The sequence below is a fragment of the Gallus gallus genome, chromosome 20, assembly GCF_016699485.2.
Source record: "Gallus gallus isolate bGalGal1 chromosome 20, bGalGal1.mat.broiler.GRCg7b, whole genome shotgun sequence".
NCBI classification, from domain to species: domain Eukaryota; kingdom Metazoa; phylum Chordata; class Aves; order Galliformes; family Phasianidae; genus Gallus; species Gallus gallus.
In genome coordinates this window covers 6,573,335-6,599,512 of record NC_052551.1, presented here as the reverse complement: position 1 = coordinate 6,599,512, position 26,178 = coordinate 6,573,335, and the positions used below count along the sequence as shown (strand labels likewise).

The following is a 26,178-nucleotide window of genomic DNA, read 5'->3' as shown; positions in this document are numbered from 1 at the left end:
GGGAAGAGCACATTTGAGACCATTTAAGGAACATGAAGGTGCACAAGTCAATGGGACCTGATGAGATTGAGGTGCATCTGAGGGTCCTGAGGGAACTGATAGGTGAAGTTGCTGAGCCAGTGTCCATCATACCTGAGAAGTTGTTGCAGTTTGGTGAAGTTCCTACTAAATGAAAAAGGGAAGTGTAACCCCATTCTTAAAAAGGGGAGAAAGGAAGACCAGAGGAACTGCAGGCCAGTTGTTCTCACCCCTGTGCCTGGCGAGATCCTGGGTTAGAACCTCCTTGGGAGCTATGCTAAGGCACATGGAAAACAGCAAGGTGACTGAGGACAGCCAACATGGCTTCACTAGGGGCTAATCATGCTTTACACATTAGGTGGCCTTCTACAATCACAGTGTTCGTTGAAAAAGTAAGAGCAACTGACTTCATCTATCTGGACTTGTGCAAAGCATTTGATGCTGTCCAACACAGTTCCTTGTTACCACTCCCTCTGTAAAATCATTTGGGCTCTGCGTAAAGGGGCTATGAGTGTCCCAACCTGAAACTTTGCAGCAAGGAAGTAGTGAAATGAGAGGGAAATGTTGTGCCAAGAGGAGATGGTTTTTGTTTCCATCTTAGTTCATTAAAGATTTTTTTTCAATACAGAATATTTTTGCAACTTTTCTTTTTTCTGTTTTTCTCTTTCTCTGAAGGAAAGAGAGAAGTCAGAGGATAATGCCTGGGATGAGAGAGACTGAAAAATACCAACTTTTCTGTTCCCAACTGCTGGTTAGTCTGAAGGATTAACAAGTCTATATCTAGAAAGTCGATGTTTTATGAATTAGTTGAAGACACTCTTTGCAAGGAATAGTCTTCTGTAAGTGCCAGCAACCTCATATTCTAGGCCTTGTAGTGCGTAAGTTCCAACACATGAGACAGTCATTCCAGACAGCATTATATATGAGCTTTCTGGAGGACAGGTCAGTCATACCCAAGGTTTGCCATCTGGTCTGTCTCTCAGCTGCCTTCCTAAGTGTTGGCAAATGTTCTTATAGTTTACACATCATAAATCTGCCACTCTAATAAATAAATACCCAGAGCTCCCTGGCTGTATTTCAGAAGTGCTGGGCTGTGTTCTTATAGGGGTTGACAATGTCAGAGCAGCAGGGCTCTTCCTACTAAGCAGTGATGAAGGCAAGAAAGTCACCTGCCCCAGAGGGACCCTGACTGTCAACTACTGCTGCTGTTGAGAAAACTGAATACCCTAGCTAGTGCCCTCCCTGCCTTACCTACCCCCCTCTCCTGCTCTTGTTCAGCGCACCAGGTAGCTAGTAGGAGAGGGAAAGGTGTTGCTTTCTGTTCTCCCGTCTTCAAAATCTCCTTTGGATACATAAAGAATCTTCTGAAGTCAGAAGATGGAGGGTAACGGGTGGATTGGGAATAAAATAGAAAAGGATTGAATCTCAACGAGCTTCCTTTTCCTCACATTAGAAGCAAAAATATGCTTGGGGTTCAGAAAGTAGGCACTTGCTCCTTCCTGCATCTTCCCTCCCTGCTTTCAGGCACCAGGAAGCACAGGAGTAGCTGAGGGATGTCTTGCATATTAGGAAGATAGTGTAGCTGCAGGTATGTAGGGCATTAAAGTTGCAGACTCCTGTGCTGTTCAAGACAGCAAAACAGATGTATGCTACAGACTGTCTTTCTTTGCCTACAAGCAAACCTTGAGAGAAATAGTTCTTGATTGCACATGTGTAGGTACAATTTCTGCTATAGCAGAAGATGGTTTCTTGTCTGTGTTTATTGCAGCCGTGGTCTTCTGTGAATGATGATCTCTTCCTCTGTGTCTTGTTGATACTTCTAAAAAGGATGTTTAGACAGTGCTAATATTTACATACGTTTCTAAAGGAGAGTGGTTAACACTTGTCATGTAGCAAAAATTCTGCAATTTGTTTTGGAAGCAGAAGCTAGTGTCACCAATTGCAACAACATCTCTCTCCTACTTTGCTATTATTGTTTTTTAAACATTTAATTTCCCTCGACTTATTCTGAACAAAAGTAGGATATGGGTAAGAACTTCCATGGGAAGTTACGTTTGTGGTAGTGACTGACAGCTGTAGCAGGCAGCTCTCCTGTGCATGTGTTATTCTGTAAATCATGCAAGGTCATTAATTCCTTTTCCTAATGGGATTCCCAGTTGTCAGCATGTAACCCATCTCCTCCATCATTCCTCTGACAAAAGGCACTGTCAATCACCATTTATAATTATGAGGTAGGAGAAGTTGCAGCTCTGAGTATATTATCAAAATACCTGATCTATGCAAAGAATCAAATTGTCCAATTTCATTGGACAAACATATACATACTCTCCCATTCATTTGGACCTTTCTATCTCCCAGATCTGACTGTGTGGACATGAGAATACCTCCAATTGCTATATTTGCCTCTTGTAATTATTTAAGAGTCTCAGTAGTTATGTAGTTTAATCTCAAGATTCAGATGATAGTTTAACAGGTTCTGCAAAACTGAGAATCAAAATGATGTTTTGCAGTCCTGTAACACTGGGTGTCAAGATAATTCGTTAGTGCTAGCAAACTAAGTCTTGTTCCAGTCAGTATGAGGAAGCACCAAGACCGTCTGTGAAAGAGGCTGGAACAACCTGTACTACTTTTAGCACTAGCTTCCTCCTTTAAAGTATGCCTTCCACTTTTGCTGTTGTTTGAGCACCTCACAGTCCTACTGTTTATTCTGTAGCTATACCTGCTAGTTATCAGAGATAGCACATGACAAACTAGTCACACACTGAAAGTGACTTCTGTCTGAAGAACTTCATAGAGCTTATGTATGAATCAACTATAGAACAGAGAAGGCTTCTTGATTTAGCAACACAGTGTTCGGTTTAGCAGGCTTCAGCAGAAGCTGAGCGTCAGCCCACATCCCTTCACTGACAGGCCCTGGAACCAGACCCTAAAAGTACCACTTAATTTGAGCTAGAGGTTGTATGAACAGAAACCAGTTTAGGAACAGTGCTTGTGTTCCATGTTGTGCTACCAGCTCAAGGGAGGCAAGCCCCTGTAGTTCCCAGGATCACCTGAAATCTGAGTATGTCAGTGTCAAGCAAGACAGCACGGCACAAAGATCTTTCATGTCAATATGGCAAAAATTAGCGTGGAGAAGAGTCAATTGCTTAGGTTAACATGTTGATGTGGAGAAGCCAAAGACAAATCAGACTACAGAATAAACCCTGTTGGAGGCTATGACAAGCATTTGGGGATTGTAATCTCATCCTGGACTTTCACCACCTGGAACAATTAGGTTGTCTTTGCCCATACCGGTGGGAGCTATGGACTGCAGCAGTTTAGCTCTGTCCAGATCACACCTCTGCTGTGCAGGCTCTCTGACAACGTTTCAAACGTTCTCCTCTCTCATGCAAAATGATGCAGTTCAGCAGCAGTTTGCCACTTAGTCACAGGACTTTAAAATAACCAAATACTATGTTGAGGCAAAACATAACAGGGAGAAATATTTCAGGCAATCTGAAAATGTGGGTCTTAAGCACCATATTATGTATCAAGAGGAAATTACCAGGCTTAGCTAAGGTTTCTTTAATGCATTTCTGTCCCTTTGTGGCTGACTATAAAATAGCGTTGGTCTAAAAAATGATTAATTGTGTGTTGACATTGGTTGCCCCTTTGCCAATCTGGTAGATGTTGTCGGGTCTCAAGTTTTCCCATTGTTGTTCTTCAGTGGTCAGTGTTTATGGGATGTTGTGCACTGAAACAAGTGAAGCAGGCTCTTAGGAAATGCTTTGCAGACAAGTTGTTTTCTACGTTACTTGCTCCAGTCAAGACACGTCACTCTGCCAGGTTTGCCTTTTGGGAAGCCCTCACCACTTGCCGTGTGCCTGTCTTGGTCATACCAGAAACAAATGTATGTGACACAGCAAAACATATTTGGCTTGAGCTCTTTTAATTTGATGTACTTAACATGGTGATTTCATCATTTATTTAGCAGCATTCGTATGAAGTAGCAGCCTTGCAGGTGTGAGGAGCAGAGAACACTGTCTACAAAACCTATTAAATCTGGAATACTTCTAGCATTTTCCTACAGGATTGTACTTTAATGCTGTGTTTGGCCTTTCCACAAGCTACATCTAACCTTTCTTATTTTTAAAGGAACTGGCTAAGAGGACTCCCTCTAAGCATCCTGATCACCCAGCTGTCCAGAATGCACTGCAGGCAATGAAAACAGTCTGCACAAATATCAACGAGACCAAGAGACAGATGGAGAAACTGGAAGCCCTTGAACAGTTGCAGTCCCACATTGAAGGATGGGAGGTATGATGCAGGACTAGTAAGCTCCCTGGAGACAGTTCACTACTCAGTGCAGTGGGCTGAAGTTTGGTGATGCATGCTGTGTACAGGGATTTCTGATGTGCAAATGTGCTTGAAGGTGTGGGTGGTATCACTCTGACAGGTTTAGAATTCAGTGTTTATTTCTGAGTGTGTGGGCTGCTGCTAAATTGTAGCAGAAGATGTGGATCTTAAAAGAGGTAGAGCTGTTAGAACTGAGGAAGACTGAAATTTCAGAGGGGCAGGTTTTGTTTGAAGGACAAATCCAGAAGTGAAATCAGGAGTGTTCTAAATAGCACAAACTTCTCTCTCCATTCCTACAAGCCTTTAGTTTTTGTGTGAGCTTTGAAAGTTGGCGTCATACAGATTTCCTGTGTAAAAAATAAAGTTAGATTAGAAAGTAAGTATTATGTTTGTGTTTTCTCCAGTTAAGTTTCTCATGGATGTGTTTTCAGTGAGGTGTTTCTCAATGAGTGGATCGGTATGGGCAGAATCACTTAAGTATGAAAGAGAAAAAAGTAAGAGAGGTAGAGAACTGGGGTGTGAAGCCTGGGGAAAGAGGAAATATGGAAAAAGAGCCACCCAGGAGAAATACTGCTAAGTTGGGATGGTGCACAAAAGAATTGGCAGCTTATCTTGTGATGATTTTAGTTGAGACTCTTGAAATGGTGGAGTTGGAAGCCTCTGGGAGATGCACCACAGGGAGTCAATGGTGTTAAATGGTCTCACAGGGAGACTGGCGTCAGCCTTTAGTAAGACTGACATTTAAAATGTCGAGACTGATCATTGCCAGCTGAGGACATCTTTTTAGAGGTCATGTAAACTTCCTCATGTTTGGACTCTTGGGTGCTCTCCATGACTCTTTTTTGGGTTGTTTTTTCTGTCTTTCGTGTATGTTTTAAACCTTGCTTATTTTCTCCCCGAAGGATGTTCTTGGCATCCAGCTAAAGACATGAGAGCAACCCAGATATCCAGCTGTGTATTTTTTGGATAGCAAGCTCGGCAAACAAAAAAGTCATACAATGTTCTATATAGGAGGACTTTCAGAAGCAGTCAAAACCATTTCAAATGCAATGCAACTCATGGGTCATCTACGCAAGAGGCATAGTTTGAACTCCAGGGCTTGAAGCATGACTCCTAAAGTGTGCATGATGTAATAAATGAAGTAGTATCAAACTTAATGAAATTTGGGGGGACAGTGGATGAGGGGAGGCAGACTAATTCACAGCAACAGTCTGGGTCTGAAAACATTTTCTTATTTGTTTATATACACCATTTTGAAAGATAGTCACCTATGTTACTCAACTCAAAAGCTCAAAAAGGGAAAAGTGTTTTTCATTCCCAGTAAGCTGTGGAAATTTTCTGAGTCTCCTAGTAGCTCATTAAAAGGAGGAAGACCAGCTTTATAAATGCAGACTAATGCTAAATGTATCACATTTTTTTTCTATGTGCACGTTAAGCAATTTGAAACGGATTGAGTTTTCTATTTTTGGGTTGCCATAGTACTATGTTCTTGCAAATTATGACTCTTGAGCAAAGAGTTGTTTGTAAATAGCTGGTTTCAGTTCTTTCAGATGTATTTCACAAAATATTCTGAATGAGAAGGATTCCTAACTCCTATCCTGTGGAATGTTGCAAATGATGAATTAAAAGCAATTAAACTTAGTAATGGAGGTATACAAGACACAGAACTGTCTGCAAGAGAAAGTGTATAAGGCAACTTTTATGTTCAGATTTTGAGTTTATCTGATGGAAATCTCTACTAGGAAACAGTGAATCTCTTTTGTCCATTATTATGGTTACAGATTCCGAAACATTCAAGCTCTGTGTGTGTGCTCATGCATACATGTACTAATCTGATAAGGCCTATGGTTTCCAACAGCTTTAATACAAGGCATCTAAACTGTCAAAAAGTTGTAAGCATCAGCTTTCTTATGACATGTCTTTTATGACTGCATGAGATGTAGCCTGACTCTGGGGTGTGTGCAAGCAGCCCAACTTAGAGTAACTTTCTTCACTTAATTTGGAACAGGCTCCACTTTCTCTAGTGTTTCTGTTTAACTATGTCAGCACAGTTTCATTGGGTTTTGTAATGATTATTTCTTTAAATTGTTCCAGTGGAACTATCCTTGGTATGATCTTCATCCTATTGCCCTCAGTGCTACCCTCAATATTTCCAATGTGAGGAACGATATAAAATGATTTTGCTTCTGCAGTGTCTCATCTTCTTGCTCTCGAGTGTCGTCTGGAGTTTCACTCAGAACTGTTGTTATTTTTTTAGATAATTTTTCTCAGTTCCACTCTTTTTCTTCACCAACCTTTCTCGTTCTAACACAACCCTGTCTCAGAATCAAACACTGAGCATAAACTGATATCATCCTGTAAGACTCTTTTGGAGACATGATGGTGGGTTACATTAAAGTAGGTCAAATCTGGGAAGCATCTGAGGGCCTGCAGCTTGATCAGAGATTTGTTCATCTGAATTAACTCTGCTCAGATTCATTCTTCTGGAATGCACAGAATCCTGGTAGGTGTATGTTATGGAATAGTTTCAGGCAGGTCAATCTGATTTTGGATAATCCTTCTGTGAAACAAGTACTAGTTTATAAACAGGGGAAAGAAACTAAAGAGTGCTCAAGAAGGCCAGATCTTGTGTAGAACATTTTTGATTGATTAGCAAAGGATCAGTTAATATACTGTTTTTATTAATTGTATATTGATTATTCTGTGGGGTGAGTCCCTCCTCATGAGTTATTTTCACTGAATAATGAAGAATACACACATTCTCGAATCTGAAATGTTTAGGGAAACAAAACCCCCATCACAGAATGGAATGAGCTGTAAGATGTGTTAGCACTTAGGCAGATCAGTCACTTCAAAATTGACTGCAATTTGCAATTCTAACCAGCTATGATGTTTTGTTTTCTTTTTGCCCGCAGCTTGGTCCCACTTAGAAAAGTGAGAAATCCTGTCTTGTCTCAGGAAACATCAAATAAATCTTCCTGCTCTGTTTATTACTATTGAAAAATCTCTCAAATGGGTGTAAATGAGACGTAGGTAGGTTAACAGGAAATGCATCAACAGGAAATACATCACCAATGTTCAGATACCATCATGATGGGTCTGACAGAAAAATAAAGATTCTTAGATTTTGAGAAGCAACTGTTGCAATCTTTGCTTTGATTTCCTGCACAAAATAGGCCAGATAATTTTTTCATGTGGGGAGCATGCTTTTATATTGTACATTTGGGTGGTTTCTGCTTCTATTTGCATATGTGCCATTGGGCGTATAATTCTGACATACTGTTATTTCTCTTGAAGTTAGTCATGGTCAGCAGGTCATTTTCAAATTACAAGTGCTTATTTCTGGACACTTGTTAATTATTTCTATAGATGGATTAAGAAAATAAAAACATCAGAGCAACAGATGGAAGCACTGCATCTAGCTAGTTCATATGTAATTGAATCTAAAAAATACAGACATCTGGACATTGGTGTCCATTCTTGGCAGCCTTTAAAGAATAGCTTCTTTTGTGTTAGTGAAAAGCAAGTGACAGCGCAGTTGGCACAGTTTGATTTAGAAAACAATCAATTAAATCTTCATTCACACCTTTACAGCAACTGCATTGCATTCGGAAAAGCTGATTTAATTCAGCTTAATGGTAGCAGACTTGACCTGAAAAAAATTCAGTCATTCAATGTCTAAGAACATTCTAACAAATCCTTTGGGGTGGCCTTCTAGATGGAGGTGGATTTCATACCTGCTCACAAAGATGTTTTCAGTTAAGTGGGATGAACTGCATTTTACAAATCTTTTTGGGTATTTCTGAATATAGACTTAATGGACCTTTGCAAGTCAAGCAGTTTGTTGATAATGGATATCATGCAATCTAAAGTCAGTTCTGTTTTCCAATAAGACTCAAGAGAGAGATCGTATTATCTAATTTACTTCCTTATCTACATGCAGACCGTGGAAAGAACCCATGGTGTTACTGTAGGTCGTTCTTCCTTCCAAATAAGCAATAAATACAAATTTTCCAGAAGTGGGTGGTATATGTTTCTTGTGTGTCTGTTTTTCTGAAAAGAGACCTTTTTCAATAGGGTCCTTTGAAGTAATACTAGACCAAGGAGCTTTGCACTAGTGACTGTGGTTTAGCCAAACCAATCTTGTTTGGTCAGCAGAACATCTGAAGAGCAGATTCCCAACTGCGTTCATTCAGAATGTGGAGATACTTGGAATTTGCCTGTTCTGAGTGCAAACCAGGGCAGTTTTTCAGCTCCATTGGCCATAACATGCTGTATTTCAAAGACTCAGGGATAGCTTTTGCTAGAAATAATCATAATAACCATTTGGGGAATTAATGGCTTAGTGATCTGCTTTGGTTGCTTTGAGCTTTTGGGGATCCTCGTACACTTAAATGTCTTGAGCATTAAGCTTGATTATGTGTGTGTCTGTTAAATGCATACAATAATTTTCACGACAGCTAGCACAGTGTCTGGGATCCAACCTGTAATTTTTCATGGCTATGTTTGTAAGTTGCATGTATTCTTTAGAACTCCAGTAAGGAGAACACCGGCAAATATTTCTAACAAAAGCGTTAGAGAGATATACCACTGAGATGATTTTCCAGAGGGATGGTTACTAGTGACTAACATGACTATCAGAGCTAGGGAAGTACCACTGTTCTTTCATAAAGCTTTTTTAAAGCCAGCAGTTGTCATACTTTCAGTGATAGCTTGGGGTAAAAAGGGAAAATTAATGGTCGTGGGAGATTCACAATATGGCTGCTTTGAGGAAAAATCTCTTGGAATTAGGGGAGATTTATCACAGTGTATGAAGATTCCAAAACATTTGTAACCCAGAAAGGCATGATGTGTTTAACTGAAATAAGAAATCGAAGACTTCCTCTTCATAAATGCATCAATCATTTTGCAGTTTAATAGCACGCAGATAAAATAACAGCATTTTAGTAAGAATGTTTCATTGTGTGCACACACAAAAAAGTGAAGAGTAAACAAGATGTCTTTTCTGTTTCAGGGGTCAAATCTGACAGATATCTGCACACAGCTCTTGCTCCAAGGAACTTTGTTAAAAATTTCAGCAGGAAATATCCAGGAGAGAATGTTCTTTCTATTCGATAATTTACTGGTCTATTGCAAGAGGAAATCCAGGTGAGTTCCTCCACCTTTATGGCTTTATAATGGAACTATTCTGAGGCTTTGTACATAGGAAGTATGATCACTTACTGAGCACTCACTGTGTTCCCTGTTGCTATGTAAGGCTGAGTCATAGTTGTGACTTTCTTCTGTTCTTGACTATTGCTATTGCATATACTATATGAGGAGGAAATTACTATGTGATGGGATAAATTTGCCAGAGATTAATGGGGTCCCCACCCTGAGAAGCACAGAGTCCTAAGACAGAAGTTGATACAGTGCAGAAAAATCACTAAGTGAGTTCTTACAGCTGGAAGGCTTCCCAGAGCAGATGGATGTCCAGGAGTGATGTGAAGAAGGAGGCCTTGCCAACTTTCTTTGTGAGGTTATTCTAAGCAGAAGAGGGTGACATGAAAATTGATGTAAAGCCAAGAAGGGGGAAAGAAGACTAAGGGAACATTTAGTAGATGCAGGACACAGAGGATAGAGGAAGAGATGAAGATCAGCAGCCCATGTGCTCTATGAATTGTCTTGCTTTCTAATCTTAGTAGCAATTTTTGCATCATTTTACCTTATGAAACTCAAACATTATGTAAGACAGTTCAGAAATTTGAGCCTTCTAACTGAAAACTTTTTATTAAAAAACAAAATCAACTTGATATGTAATCTTTTCTTTCTATAGAACTCTTAAGAGCTGTCTTACTATTTCTGTTTGTAGTTCAGGTTGGTGTAGCCCCTCCCGCTGTCCAGGCACATTTCCCGGAATACTAAGATTTAGAAAACAAAATGTTCTACTGCCTTTTAAGCAACCCTCTGTTTTTTGTACAGGGATGTCACTGAGCTACTCTGTAGTTTGGCTTAATTTTGAAGGAGGCTGCTGTAACACTTAGATTTTCCCAAAGGATCAATATTGTTTATCTTTGTCTAATAATACAGCTTGAACTGATGAAATGCCCAGAATCTGATTTCTATTAAAAAACTGAACATTTTATTAAGTCTGCTGGGAATTGCCAAATGTGAAAGATAAATTTAGGGATTGCTACATGACTTAGTTTTAGATATTTCCCCTGTCTAGCTGCTATTTATAATTAGCCCAGGATGGAAATGCATTTTTTTTTTCCAGTTATGCTGTCATGATCATTTGAGCTGTTCCTTGACGAACAACCAAGGTGTTAGTGGAACACAGATTTGAATGACAAACAAACAAACAAAGCCTGCCTGTGTCAGTTCCCAATTTGAAATTGAATTAGATAATTCTTATCTCACACTATGCTAATCTTATACAAGTCAGTGGAGTTTTCCTGGATCAAAAAGTGCAATCAAAATTCAGCCCTAAATCTTCAGTAGATAATCAGTGCTGCAGACATTTTAGTTTGGGCATCACCTTTCTAACAATAGCACAAATTAGAAGTAGCTTTGTTGTGACCATTTTAAGATGCATTTAGAATCAGAATTAGATTTGTGATTTTAGATCTAAGGCTACGATTGCAGCTTTTGCGGAAGCTTTGGGAAGCCTGCCAAACTGATGACATAGATTTTTATTTTTTTATTTCTTTCTTGGAGCTGAGTATTGTTTTGTGTTTTTGGTGGTATCACAGACTGCTGCTTAAATTGAATCCTGATGTTAGGAACAATATGTTTCATGTGGGGAAGTGGGCTGAGTATTTAAAAGGTTTTATTAAGGCTGCTAGGACAGCTTTTCTTTTGACTCCAACAGACATATTTAGGAAATGATCTAATAGCTCCTAGATCTCAGGCCTTGTCAGGATGATTAGATGTTAATTTATGGTCATTACCAAAGTTATATTTGTCGCTAAAACTGGTTGTAAAAAGGGAAAAATTGTTCAAAAACCCGTGGTGTTTCTCATCTCACCACAGTTATCACAGATATTTCACTCTGACAAAAAATTTCTCCCCAGCTGTTTTTTATTGCATTATTCTTTGAATTTTATGAACTCCTGGCAAGTTGCCACAGCAATCCCTTCACTGTACAGAGTTTGGACACTTGCCATCTCAAGTGGTGATCGTTTGACCAGTCATGTTTTGGTTCATATAGCAGGGTTGTTCTTAGATATTAAAGCTCAGCAGGTGTTGGTTGTGTAGTTTTAAACCTATTCTAGACATAAAAATCAGAACATAAATAGTAATGAAAAGTGCTTTCCTGAAGTTTTTTTATAAGATACTTCAACAGACACTGAAAAGCTTATGGATGAGGACAAACTCTAGTGCAAAATTGCCACAGCAGCAGTTTCATGAATGCCACATGCAGAGATACTTAAGACACAAGTGAAGGCCATGTGATGCTAGTCTCATTGCACATTTCATTGTACATTTGGAATGTTACACACCCACCACAATTTCTTCCAAGCTGTAGGCAAACCGAGTAGGCAAGTAAAACATTTCTGCAGGTAGTATTAAGGGTTATATTCCAAACTCATATGCAATTCAGTTAAGTACTCAAGAATGTAAATCTTAAAGACACCCCGATCTCCATGTAATCATGCAAAATAAGCTCTTTCTTGCTGTACTGATGCTGTTGCAAACTTCTTTGTAGACTAATTGAGCACTTAAAATCTGAGAAGTGGCTGAATGCTACAACACACTAGACTCAATTCCTTTTTTAATTGTCATATCCCAGGTTGATTCTTGTTGTTGTTTTCTGTGCCCATTGAATAAAAAAAAAAAAAGCCGTGTGTTGTAATATATGTGATGTATGTATGTAATAAACATCTTGCTTTTGTTGCTTATGCATAGCTAACTGTCTGAATCCTAATTGCAGAGTTGCTGGGAAAAAACCATCTAAACGGACAAAATCAATCAATGGATCCCTTTATATCTTCAGAGGTCGAATAAATACAGAAGTCATGGAGGTGGAGAATGTGGAAGATGGAACAGGTAAGAGAAAACATACCTTTTTAAAAAAAAAACCACAAACAAACAAACAAAAAAAAAACAGAGAAAGTCCAAATATTGTGTGGGACGTTGTTAGAAAAGTATTCACCCTACTCCTTTAATGAAATCTTTGCTAAGATGTGTAACATCTGATGTCTTCATTCTTAGGCCAACTTATAAAGTTGAAAGACTGGTCATGCTTTCAGACATTAGTTCTTCATTCTGAAGTGACCTTTTGAAGAACTTGTGTATCCAGAAGCTTGTCTATTTTTTCTCCTAATCCAAGTTAATTTAGTAAAAGACATTTTATCTTCTTTCCATCCTTTCTTTTCTTAGATCTTAAGCCATTACAGCTATAATAACAGAACTTCTAGATCTTCTTCACATTTAGAATACTACCAAATATTAGTCTTAGCATCAAATCAGTAGTATGGAATGTGGCCATGATGAAAAATGGGAATGGCTCTTGCATTATTGTTCTTTTGTCCTGACACAAGCTGAGAGAATGGATGGGTTTTGACTTCATCCATAAGGGCTGCACCAGCCCCTGCTACTCTTGTAATAAGTCAGGAATTAGCATTCTTTCCTTTCAGCAGGTGATATTTAAAGAGTTTCCATGTTCTATGGGCAAAAATCTTCACAAGCAACAGCCTACTGTATTCCCAAGAAGTTCAGAATAAATAATCCAAACAAGTGTTGTAGACTTTTTCACCAGTGCCATTCCATTTAGGATATTTTAGCTCTTCTGAGATGAAATTACAAACTATCACCTTAGGACTGAAGCTGTAGAGAAAATGGCTTTGTGGGCAAAGTATTATGGCAAGAAATACAAAAATGCTGGTCTACCTTGAATGGAACTTCAGTCATCAGTGTGCTCAGTGTGGATTTTCTCTGGCCTGGCTCTAAACACGAGAAAAACTTCCAGGGCACTTTCAAATGTGAAGTTCCACTCCCCTCGAGTCACTGGGATGCTTGATCACAACCCTTTCTCACATAGAAGGTGTCTATAAAAGGGCAGGGTTTTCAAGTTGAACAGCCTGGCTAGATACTTTTCTAATACTGAGCCATGAGGAACACCTTCAGAAATGAAGCTCTCCAAATAAGAATATTTTAATAAAGGTGTCATGCACCGATCTGATTAAAGAAGGCCTTCTATTCACTGTGTGCACTGTGCTTTGGATTTTTACAGCAGATTACCACAGCAACGGTTACACAGTGACAAATGGCTGGAAGATACACAACACAGCCAAAAACAAGTGGTTTGTCTGTATGGCCAAGACTGCGGAGGACAAACAGAAATGGCTGGATGCTATAATCAAGGAAAGAGAACAGAGAGAGAGTAAGTGGATAATGTATTTTTTTTTTTTTAACAAACATGATGAATTTGTGTACAAAGGAGAAATTAATATGCATGTAGAAATCTTTCTGAGAGAAAAAGAAGATTGCAGCTTTTCCTCTGTGTTTAGAGACTTAAAATCTGTCCTTGATGACAAAGAAACTCAAGAGATTGAAAACGTGCATTTCTGAATATTGTGAGATGATTTGTTTCATGGGTGTGTGTCATTAATATTTATCAGTATTTTTCATTTACAGGAGGGTCAGTTTCTGTCACAAATTCAATGAAAGCAGAGAATCGTCATCCTTTTAATGTCCTTTCCAATCCATACTTTTGGTTTTTTATGTTGGAATATTTTGCACCAGGAAAACATCTAATCTGCTAGACATAATGCACATTGCAGTGTTATTTTATCATAGAATGTGAAACATTTCTGACATTCCTTATCGTGTATGAGCCCCAGTGCAATTTTTTCTGATAGTAAGGATACTACCTTCCAAATGTAGATTAGGCATAGTGTGAATTCAGAAAAGTTCTCTGGGGTCAACAGAAACAATCAGGTTTTTTTTTGTTTTTTCTTTTTTTTAATTAAAAGAAGAATTTTAACATTCTGAGCTGATGATCTGTATTCATTGACTAGGTCTGCATGTTTTAAATGCAATACATTTCTTGGCTCTTAGTTTTACCCTCAGAGTGCTAAATCATATCTCTAAAAGATTGGTGAGTCTTCATTTCAGAGTGGGTTTTTGCTTTATGAGGTCAGTAGTGCTCTGCAGAATTTCCTATGCATCAAGTAAAACGTGTGAGGAGCGAGACGGTTTAATAAGAAGTAAAAAGACTGAACTAGAAAAGCCAATCACATATTAGCAGGGGCTTGAGAATAAGGAAGAAAACAAATATCAGGAAGGGAAAAAAGAATTACTCCTTAATAGAAAGCTTTTCAAATTTTTCCATGCAATGTTGCGTTCTCGAGCGTTTTTTCTGACGCTTTTTGTTGTATAGTTTTACGATGTGGCAGCTGATGACAAGAGTTCAGGATAAGTGCGGATATTCTGGAAGACCATATTGGAAAATCTCCTTTGGATTAAAGTAATTGTAAAATCACAGAGTTATCTGTGCTTAGATTAGAAAGATTGGTGAGGTTCCCGATTCTCTATGATGAGTTGGGTGGAATGTGCAGTCCAGTTTGCCATTTACATCAGAGCCTGGGGAATTCAGTGATGTAAGACCAGCGTGAAACATGTGCTATTACACAGGCTGTTTTCTATCACAAGTTCATGTTGCAAATTAGCCTCAGCTACATGTGTCAGCATTTGCATTGAGTTGGATCACATTACTGGACAAAGAGAATGGAAGAATAATGACAATAAACGAGGGGATTTGCAGAGCCAAAACCTTTAGCCAAATATCAGACACATGAAAGAAACACTATATTTGAAAGACAAAACTTAGTACAAGACTAGTTTCTGGAACGTGCACATCCAGCCTCTTAAACAAATGCATTAAATGTATTTTAAAAGCTAGGAAGCATCTCCAGTGTGACACAAAAGACTGCTCATTCATTAATTTGTCAAATTCATAAAGGAACAGCATTTACACACAGTTAGGGTGAACTATTCCTAAAAAATGTATAGTTTTCATTTTCTAGCCTTATGCTGAACACTTAAATTCTGCTCAATGTCAATCTCTGTAAAGGTTAGGCAAATAAATCTAAGACCGATTCAGACTTCAGACTAATCTTAGAGATATCCAAGCCCAGGGCTCTAGTTTGGACTCCAGAATTCTCTAGATTTGTGAGTGGATTTTTGATGCCCCTATTGAGAAGTATCATGCTCGTGATTCAGAAACATAATTAGCAGACATTAGTTCTCCTGAGTCTTGCTTCCTGCTCTATCGATTTCTATTCAGTAGCCATCTTAATGCACTTAGACTTTGGTGTTTTCAACACTATGCACATCAGTCAATTTTTTTCAGAGATACGGGAAAGAGGAGTTGGGAAAAAAGGGCAGAATGAGCACAACAGCATTTGGAGCACTTGTCTGAAAAGCCCAAGGCCCAGATCTACACCCTTCCCACTGAAAAATTTAAACATGTGGTTTCACATCCCCAGCTGAGTCTGCTTCAATTCTGGACCTACACAAAATGCTCTAAATCCAGTCCATAATTTAAATACATGCACATGGATGCTTGGGAAAGTTCTAGAAAAACATACCTGGAAAGCAAAATGACAAATTCCAGCTAGGAGGGACAAAGCATCCGCAGCAGCAAAATAACTTTTCTCATGTGCTGTCCTAAAGCAATATGCCCTTTATTTCTAGGTGAAACACGTTTTCCAAGCTTTTTTGACAAGTCTATAAAGATGAGTGTCAGAAAATGCCAGTTATGATGACAGTTGTTGCAACACAGAACCCTGTTCTTTTCAGAGATATTCTCTCTCACTGTAGCAATTTTCAATTTAACATGTGCTACGAGGAAATTCATACAAAGCGGAAGTGAGATTTTCCCTATATCCAGTATATATCATTTCTTAAAACATTCAGCATTTCTTTCATTCACTGGATGATATGATTTTCAGTCTGTATTTTTAGCCTTGGGATATTAATAAATAGACAAATTAAGAAAAGATGAGAAAATAATGCTCACATCTACCTTTGACTTATTTAAGGACGTGAACTTGATATTAGCAGCTTTGTATTTTTGGCTTCAAGTAATAGAACACTTATAAATGGTCTATTCTGCCAAGCATTTAGCTGTATTGAACAAGTCTTATGATGGCAGTTATTCCAGGGTCAAGGGTGAAGTTGCCGCAGTTTCTGGGGATATATGTTTTATCTCTCTTTATTTGGGACTTTCTGTAAACTTCTGTACACGTTCTATAAACTATTCTACTTTTTGTGCTGTGATGGATCCGTAAGTTTAAATCTATTTTTAGAAATGGGAAAGAAAAGGTGTGAACCTGTCCTAGGTTCTAGTCTCCTAAGTGACAGCTTTTTGTTCAGGTCAGTAAGTGGTTCAGTTTCCCCTTAATCTGGAAAACAAGTGTACCACTTAATTTGGCCTCCACTTTTAACAGTAGGGAAACACTTTACCTGATGATTTGCATCTGAAGGAATTCCTGCTTTGTATTCCAGGTTTGAAACTGGGAATGGAGAGGGATGCGTACGTCATGATTGCAGAGAAAGGAGAGAAGCTGTACCAAATGATGATGAGCAAGAAAGTGAACCTTATCAAAGACAGGAGGAGAAAATTAAGTACTGTTCCCAAGTGCTTTCTTGGCAAGTAAGTAGTATTTGAATAAAAAAGGCACTTTCATGCTAATTAAAGAATGAACTGTGGATTTTCTGTGGATGGCATTGTGAGGGCAGATCAGATGTGCTTTGACAGAGCTTGATTGAAAAGGCAGTGAAAGCTTTAATTTCTGTTTCGTGCCATACATGAGCTGTACAGTGACAGCTCATTCTATTGTATAGTAGAAATAACAGCTGCTTCGAATTGGCCAAAGGAATAATAAAAAACACCTGAACTCCCACAAGCATGGGGCTTTCAGTGGCCTAATCTGTATCCTCTTTTGTATACAAGTAGATGCAGACCAGGTCATGTTTAAATTAAGTGGAATCAACCCTGTTTCAGAACTGAATGTCCTGTTTGACAGTGCAACAGACACAAAATTCATCAAGAAACCTGATGTATTTGTTAGAAGAGATTTATTGTCTGGAAAATATCCCTCTTTCATTCAGGCTAAGCATTACAAAATAATTCTCAAGTATGTCATGTATGAGGCACTGGAAGAGAGACCCCGTGAATGACTCAGATCAGAGATCAGAAATGGCAGCACCGGGGCTGTTGTAGGGAAGTGTCCTCTATGGCACAGAGATGCATCAGTTGACCTAAGAAGACTTTTCTGCCTCAGCTGTTTATGACTGAAATAATCAGCTGTGCAAGGAAAAAAAAAAAATTCCGAGTGGCTGATTATCCATGAATTTCCTTCCCTGTGGTCTCTGTAGTGGCATTTTGTAGGCATTATTACTTGTGTACAGGGTGTGGAAATGATGCACTGTCTTTCTGCCTGACAGAAGGCAGTCTAGTAACATAAGCTGCCGATAATTTTGCTATCAAAACCTCTTGGCTTTTGGAGATTTTGTTCTTCTTTTTTAATTAAAAAACAAACAAACAAACAAAAAAACCAACCCCCCCCCCCCCCTCAAAACACCCCTTCTCTTTATTCTTTTCTTCTCCTTCAGTTATCTTTCAAATTGAAATACCTAAGCTGTGACTTAGAAGCACGATCTAGCATTTCCCATTTTCCACATCACAAGACGTCCCAGATGAGAAGTTGTTCTGATATATACAAATCTGTTGTGCATTTCCTAATTTTTTCATAGTCTCAGCTCCTACATTTCTTTTAGAATGTTTGTCTTCTTACATGCTCCACTACCTTTCCTGCCCATCACCCTCAGTTTACTTTGTAGTCATCTGAGACTCCACTTGTAAGGGCTTGATGCTGCTTTGCCAATATCCAAAGCCAATCTGAGATATCTACAGGTATTCTGGCCTCTGACCACAGCATTATTTCTGCTAATGTTCCATCCTACCCCATTAAAAAAAAAAAAATCTGCTGATGTTATCTTAAGCTGCATGTTGATACTGTTCTGGACAACTCACTTGAGTGCAAGTCAATCAGTGCAATTCAGTCATTTACAGACATTTCATATCGTTCCAGGGGCTTCCCCTGAGCAATTTGTTTCGGCTGTGACCTATTTATTTTTTTCAGCTATTCTTGCCTAAGGGAGAAACTAAGAACTGTGCTGAGATGTACTTAGTGGTTTTCTGGTAAATTGTTGAGAGTACAGTTGAGAGTAACAGTAAGGCCGCAGAAGCAGTTTTTCTCTCGGCCTTTGGATATTAGAGACAGCATCTAATAATTCAAGAAATAAAATGTGGTTGTAAGGAAAAAAAAAGAGTATGAACTACTTCTAATAACTTTAGACATACCACATGCATTTACTTATAAAGCTGTTTATTATGGTGGAGCATAAGCCCATTTTCCTAACCACTCTTCAGGTGTGCTGGCATTCAGGCATGTAAACAGTGATACAATCTGCAAGCTGAGTGTTGGTGCCAGTATGTGTAAATTTTATGCTTGTCATGCTTCATTTCAGCACTGCACTAAACTGATTGCAAACCCTTGAACTGTGTTGTACTTGCAATAGAGAGAATCTGTTAACCTCAGGAGATTCCAGACATATCTGATAATATTGCACAAACCTAGATGGGCTGGATTTTCCTATGTGTTTCTTGTATGTATTTCTCGAGTAGAAATCCAGCTATTCTCAGTCTCTTAATTTCAGAGGTATAGCTGGGAGATGGTATCCTAGCTAGCATGCCAAATGAAAACTCAGCAGGGCAGTGCTGGGCAGTGGGGATGTTCTCAGTTATACTGAGAACGGCTTAGAATGAGATGGGGAAACAAATCAAATTTTGCCATGAATTTTTTGAATGGATGCCTTTTAGCAGGTCTCATAACCCGGAGGAAAACAACAGCCCTCTTGGAATATTTCTGGGTCATGCACTTTTCAGTGTTTATAATATTTTCAGGCAAATGATTATTGATTTTGCTTATGAAGTCTGAAACTGGCTTTTAAGAAAGCTATCCCATAGCAGTGAAACTTCAGAGCATTGAGAATAGTATTCATTTATTTTGCTTTTTCAGCTATCTGTTTCAAGCTTTAAGGTGACTGCCTTACATTTAGAATACCAGTGAACTCCAGGCACATAGATCCAAATGAAAGATGTAGGCAAACTAAGAGGTCAGCAATGTTCTGCTTCAGTTTTGGGCAGTGGTTTAAATGTTACAAACTGTCATGGATCTGTTGTGCTTGATGGAAAATATATAGCATCCTGGGTATCTACCCTGGATGCTTAACATGATTACTGTCATTGGCCAGTACATCTGGGCTGGTGCACTCCAGAGAGTATATGCTTTCTATTCCCAGTAATTGATGTGGAGAATTCTTCTTTCTTCTCCCTTTCCTTATGAGTTACAGAGCCTGACTCAGCTCTACAGTAGTCTGACTTGTAGGAGTTTTACTAAAGTCTGCTGCTTTCCATGGGATTCCCCTGACATAGTTGAGCAGATTGTGCTGCTTTTTCTACATTATGAAAGTTATAGAGTAGGACCTCAGCAAACTCAAGTTTTTGTTACTGAAATTGTTATTGTAAAGACAAAATGTAAATACTACCTACAGCTTAGATGAGTCAGCTCTGATAAACATGAAGAGACTAAAAATGCTTCGTTTAGAGCCCACAGTTGGAGGCATGGATGCTGATTTCGATAAGCAGCAACCCTCTCACCCTCTGCACATTGGCAAGCACCCAAGTGGTTTATTGAACTTAGATTTCCCATATGTTGTTCTACTTTTATATGTTTCGTTTGTTATTATATTTTTAATTTAACGCATTTCTAGCTTAATTATGAATTAACCTGGGAAACTCAGGTCCCCTAGGGTTTTGGCAGGACTTGCAATATCCGTTTTTGTGTACTTAACTGTTTCTAATTGAGTAATATCCTACCTATCCATTTCTGGCCTTTATTCTGCCCATATGGGCAGCTCTGCCCCTCACCAGAGAGAGGTTTTATTTCATGCTGTGTTTGCAGACAGACTTAGCACTTCTTGTCTGTAAATTAGAATTACCTTTTATGTATCTCCCAGGCATCAGCTTTTGTAAATGACCTTAAATTAAACTGTTAGGGGGGGGTTGTACTGTTCTGCACTTGAATTCAGTGAGTTTGAATCTTCTGTCCTAAGTCCTACTGTGATTTCATTGAAAGCCAACACAATTACATGATTAAGGGAGAAAAAAAACAGAGCCAGCAAAGAAAGGTGAGCGTATATAATTAAATCAGACAGTGAACACAGCTTGGAGAGATAGCGTGGACTGGAGTTGCTGTTTTCTGTGCAACTTTTTGTTTCTAAGGCCATCGTGGCTCAATAACGTAAAGATCTGCAGCAGTTTTATAGACTGTGCTAGGTCTTCCCTTTTGTGTAGGTGCTAATTGGAATGACCTAAGGAGAATGTTGGGAAAAGTCACGAATAGGAATCTGGATCTTCTGCAGACATTTATTCCAGAAATGTATGAAATTAAGCCACACGGAAGTATCTCTCTTCACAACAATTTTCACATTTGCTTAAAGGACAGTGTTGCCTGCGGTTGACTGATGACTTGCAGAGGCTTGTGTGTGCTTATATTCAGAGAGAAAAAGATAATTGTTTCTGTTCTGTTTTCCTTTTCAGTGAGTTTGTATCATGGCTCACAGACATTGGGGAGATAAGCAAACCAGAGGAAGGGGTCAACCTGGGACAGGCACTGTTGGAAAATGGAATTATTCATCATGGTGAGTGCTCTGTGCCATAAAGAGGTGCCAGATTTCAGTAATGCCTTGGGAATGAGGGTGGACAGTTGACTGTGGCTGTTCACATGATGTTCAAATGCTTTCCTGTATCATACCCAGCAAATCCTCAGTGGTTAGTGACTTTTAGGATTAATGGGAGTGGGCAAATCTAAATCATGAAAACTGAATGTGTATAGTTACACTGTCAGTGAGACTTTCTATTCATGATGATTGCTTACCCTGCCATAATTTCATACTCTGACCCTTTCAGCACCATTCTTTTTGTCTGAACACAAACTTATAGCTCAGAGGAAATTGTGCTGTTACATCCACTGCATCTCTTACTGAAATACACCAAACAAGATGCATCTGATTTGGTTTTAATGTTACCTCTGGTTAGAGTTCCCAGCTGTAACTGTCTCTAATGACAGTTATTGCTGGACATTAGAAGGTATTTGCTATGCTTGATTTGGTTAAGGAAATATCCCTTGAAATTTTGATAAATCACTAGAGAAGAACATTTCTCATTATGTGACCGTTAACATAGCAAGAACTTAAAACCTAAGCACCATAATTATGCAGTTACCCCTACTCTACATTATACAATGTCTTTTATCTTTTGTTTTCACTTGGCATAACATTACTGTCAGGTGAAAACTGCTGATCTTTCAGCCTGCCTGGAAAAGAGGGCCAGAGAAGATTGCTAAGTGGCAGAGTGCTGATCTCCGTTTCCTTTGTGTTTCTGTTTATTCTGGTTTTTTTTCCTCTGGGCCTGCTGATGTTGTTTAAGTATTGGTACCTGCAACACACAGCAGAACTGATCGGAACCTCATCTTCTGGGCACAAGAAATACTTTTTACAGAGTTGAATGCCAACTGGATTTAGAAATACAAAATCCAGAGTGAGATTCCACCATATACAAGCATATATGCACCTGATTCTGCATATTTGGTTTACTCTGTGAAATTAATGAGAAACATCACCATGAGCAGAAATGTTCACGACATATTCATGGGCCAAGTTGTCGTACATAATGAGGAAAAGTCTTCAGAATTTCTAGTTTCTGCCTTCTAAATAATTGTCTTATGTGTTTTGCAAGGGGCAGACTAATCTCAAACTGAATTCTTGTACTTCTGAGTTGGACTAACTCAGTCGGTTGTAGGAATTTGCAGGCACTTTGTTCAAAATTAATCAAAAAACATCAGACAACCCCAACTACCTTTATTGGGGCCATTTCCAGTGCCTTACTTAAGTTGAATCTTATGCAAAAGGAAGAAATTTTGATGTTAGAAAGTTGCTTTTGTTGGTGGAGCTATTCAGAAGTGCATATAAGCATCTGTATGTAAACAAGACATCTTAAGTATGGAAGGACCAGCTGGCCTGTGAACAACATGGTGGGGGGAAAAATATTGATTTTAATTATCATACTGATGTTATAGTTTCAGATAAGCACCAGTTTAAGAATGAACAGGTGATGTACAGATTTCGCTATGATGATGGAACCTATAAGCCAAGAAGTGAATTGGAGGACATTGTGTCCAAGGTTTGTGCTACAGTTCTTACTTGAAAACTAATGATTTGCATAAGAACCCTCAAAAGAGTTTTCTCTGCCTCTGAATGTCAGTGTCACGTTGTGTCGGAGATCCCTAATACTGTTTACCTTCATTCTATTCTGTTAACTGTACTAATGTTAAAGGAGACATTCACTCTAGGGAGAGGAAGCAGAGGTTAGCCATAAATAACAATAAAGTTGTCAATGCAATCAAGACTGCTGATTAAAATTCTACTATATTGTAGCAAAAGGTCTTAAGAGAAAATAGTACGCCATAATGCAAAATGTCTGCTGAGAATCTGAGCAGTATGATTCAGGGAGACAGAAGCCATCAGTATTTAACTGCATTTCCTGATAAATATATGTCAGATGAGTTCTGATGACCATATCTGCCCATAAACCTTTTAATACATTTCATTTCTTCTTATGGAAACTAGATCATGGGTTAATTGGGAAGAAAGATTAATGGAGAAAATGTTGGAATGGAGTTGGTTGGAGATAAAGGGCAGATTTTTTGGGTTCTTCTAGGAAAGAAGAATTGTTTGTCAGAGGATAAGGAATTTGTTTCGGAAAACAGTTAATCAATAGATAATTCTAGCTGAGCAGAGACATCAGTGTCCAGGTTTTTCTAGCTCTAGCTAGTCAGCACTTTATTTGTAAAAGAAAAAAATGGTAATACCATCTATCTTTCCCTCTTCAGGGTGTTAGACTCTACTGCCGACTACACTGCCTGTATACTCCAGTGGTAAAGTAAGTTCACCCTCATGATTCTATTGAAATCTTTCTCGGGATAAGCTGGAATAAGCATTTTTGTTGCTCTTTTATCAATATGCTATTTATGTAATAGAATCTCAGCTGGAGAATTTTCTTATATCAGGATTAATTTGTGTTAGTAACGGCATGTGTCTAAACTGTGTATGACTGGTACAAAATTGCAGAATCTCAGAAGTTCTAGAATCCGTCTGGGTAGACTTAGCATTTTCAGTGTGTTCAGGCTTAGCTACTGATCCTTCCTTTTATCTCCATGTTAGAAAACTGAGTTTCCTAGGCTCTTATCTTTCCATGTCTTCTATTCATGTCTTTTTGCTTCTGACAAGCCTAATGTTTCAGGAGCTAGCTTTTATCTAGCAGTTAGTTGTGCAAACCCCTTTTTACTTTTTGATCTACCTTTTTGGCCACTGCTTTATTTGGCATTTTCAGAGTGCTGATCCCTGCAATCCTGCTGGCAGGGTGGGAAAGATCTACTTTCTGTGTTGCAAAATTCCTTCTAGAAAAATAGGAAAATGACTTAGCATAGATAGTGCATGAACCAAGAGGATCTGGAGGAATCAAAATTCACAATTCAATTATTTTGTGGAGTGCCTTGGAATATGATTTTGCTTAGCCTTTCCCTGGCAACCTGGGAGTTTCTATGTAGCCTTTGTCTTTATAATTTTTTTAAGCAAAGTCTAACACTGGTGTACTTCAAGGAGAAGATGATGTACCCCACTTGCAGCCAAGCAAGCTGCTTTGGGAGGATGATATGTAAGAAGTAAAATGTTTCAGACGAATGTTACATGTAAAAAAGGTTCTGAATATGTCTCTGATTTAATTCATGGGAATCTGTGAGGACAAGAAAATTTGATCTCTGCTTATAGATTTGATGGACAGTACTTCGGTTCACAGATAAGATACAGCCTGTGAGGAACGTTGTATTCCTCTGCCTTCTGTGAAGCAGCCAGGTTCTGCCAAAATTTCAATGGTTCCCACATCTGTTTGACTATTCACTTGCAGATGATGGTTCTGAATAGTGTTCTGTGATACAAGCTCACTTCTTGTTCAGGCTAGGTTGAAATGGAGGAAAAAGTCAGTGAACTAATGCTGAAATATTTATCCTGGTAAGCCTTTAAGTACAAGCAGTGAAAGACTGGGTGGGCCCTGGACCCTAATGCTAACTTATTCAAAGCTGTAGCCCAGGTCAGTATCTGTATGAAAATGTTGAGAGTTGCCACTCATGATCTGGAAACCCGTACTCATTAGTACTGAGGATTTTAATGTTTTCCTTTATTGCTCTGACATTTCAAAAGCGTATTTTCTCAAGATAAGATTGTATGAGCAGAAAACTGCCTGGAAAACTCCCACAGTTTTGTGCTGGGTTTACCACATTACTGGAAGACAACGTGAAAAATGTTTGTAAGCACTATGAGGAAAGTTTTTGTTCTGAGAATACGTTTCTGGAAATGCTGTCACGTTGTTTGTTTGTTTTTATTGTGTTTTTTTTTTCAAAGTTCTGAGAACCCCATTTCTGATTTCTCACACCCTGCATTCTATTTTTCTGTTGCATTTACTTACAAAAGGAAATTGAATGTATTTTTATCTGCAGGTGATTAGTAAAAGGAAAAGTTGAGTGGGATGAATTTCAGATGGTGGTTTGATATTATATTTTTAGAGAAAAAGGAAATATAAAATTATGTGGTAGTAACGAAGAGGTTGACTTGAGAAAAAGACTTAAGACTTCCCTTAAGTTGCCATTACAGATATAAATGGACTGTGAAATGGTCACAGTGGGCATGAAAGTTTCCTTCCTTAGTTATGCCTGATTGTCCCTGAATTCTCTTTTTCAGAGACCGTGACTATCACCTAAAGACCTACAAATCAGTAATACCTGCAAGTAAGCTAGTGGATTGGCTTATTGCACAGGTAAGGATTTTTTAAGAAATCGCTGTCTTTGACAAGTAGCTTAATTTTTCAGTTCCATTTAGAGATAAATAAAACACATTTCTCTTGAGGGCATTTCAACATAATTGAATATATTCAATTTCTTTTAACTTACACTCATTTTCTTTTTTTTTTATTGCATATGTGGTCAAAACTTGTAATTTGGCAGCATAAGGAAGAAGGAGGTCCTGTATTAGCCCTAGGAGTGGTGGACTGGTTTTTATTGCAAATCATTTCTGTTTCTTGTGATTTCTTTTCTGAAGACATTCAATGCAGTGTTCATCTCTTATAATGCATTGGTGTGGTACAAATGAAGAATGAATCTACAGCTTTATACCACAATCTGCACCATTGTCTTTAGAAACTGGAGTTGCCCAATACTTGCCTTGTAATTACAGAGAAAAGCCTATCGACTGAGGAACTTAAAATGTAGCTTTCACAGTCTAAAGCAGTCTAAGGGGAGAGTATGTCCCCTTGCTCACTGCCATAGAGTCTGCTGTATACTCTAGTTTTGTCTTAAATGATGGTCTGATTTACAATCACATCAAGTCCTATACTGCCAAAATGGCACAGAAGGTGGCTAGTTTGAGTTAGAGTCAGGCTTCTGACTACCAGGGATGTTGTCTGTCAGATGTGTTTCCTGTAATTGCACTTGACATCCTTCTATATTAATAAGATCGCTATAATTTAAGGTTGTTCTGTGCTAAATAACTAAATGAGAATGGAGTAGTTGATCGTTTTCCTATTAAAAGCATGGAGGAGAGCAAGCATGTTAGTACTGAAATTGTTATGTCAGTTACATGTAATTTAACGGTCTTCATGGA

At 38.6% G+C, this 26,178-nt stretch overlaps 1 protein-coding gene across 6 annotated transcripts in view; it reads left to right on the top strand.

Moving 5' to 3' along the window:
• Positions 1-26,178, top strand: part of PREX1 (phosphatidylinositol-3,4,5-trisphosphate dependent Rac exchange factor 1) — a 152,707-nt gene that overhangs the window by 83,312 nt on the left and 43,217 nt on the right. For all 6 annotated transcript variants that reach the window (XR_005841273.2, XR_001469660.4, XM_040650942.2 and 3 more), the window contains exons 6-14: positions 4,153-4,314; positions 9,368-9,501; positions 12,266-12,381; positions 13,568-13,717; positions 16,846-16,993; positions 21,008-21,108; positions 22,545-22,648; positions 23,358-23,407; positions 25,261-25,336. Coding sequence is in view for 4 of the 6 variants with exons in the window: in XM_040650942.2 (XP_040506876.1) it covers positions 4,153-4,314; positions 9,368-9,501; positions 12,266-12,381; positions 13,568-13,717; positions 16,846-16,993; positions 21,008-21,108; positions 22,545-22,648; positions 23,358-23,407; positions 25,261-25,336 (1,041 nt within the window). In the remaining 2 variants the exon portion in view is untranslated. The remainder of the gene's footprint in view (positions 1-4,152; positions 4,315-9,367; positions 9,502-12,265; positions 12,382-13,567; positions 13,718-16,845; positions 16,994-21,007; positions 21,109-22,544; positions 22,649-23,357; positions 23,408-25,260; positions 25,337-26,178) is intronic.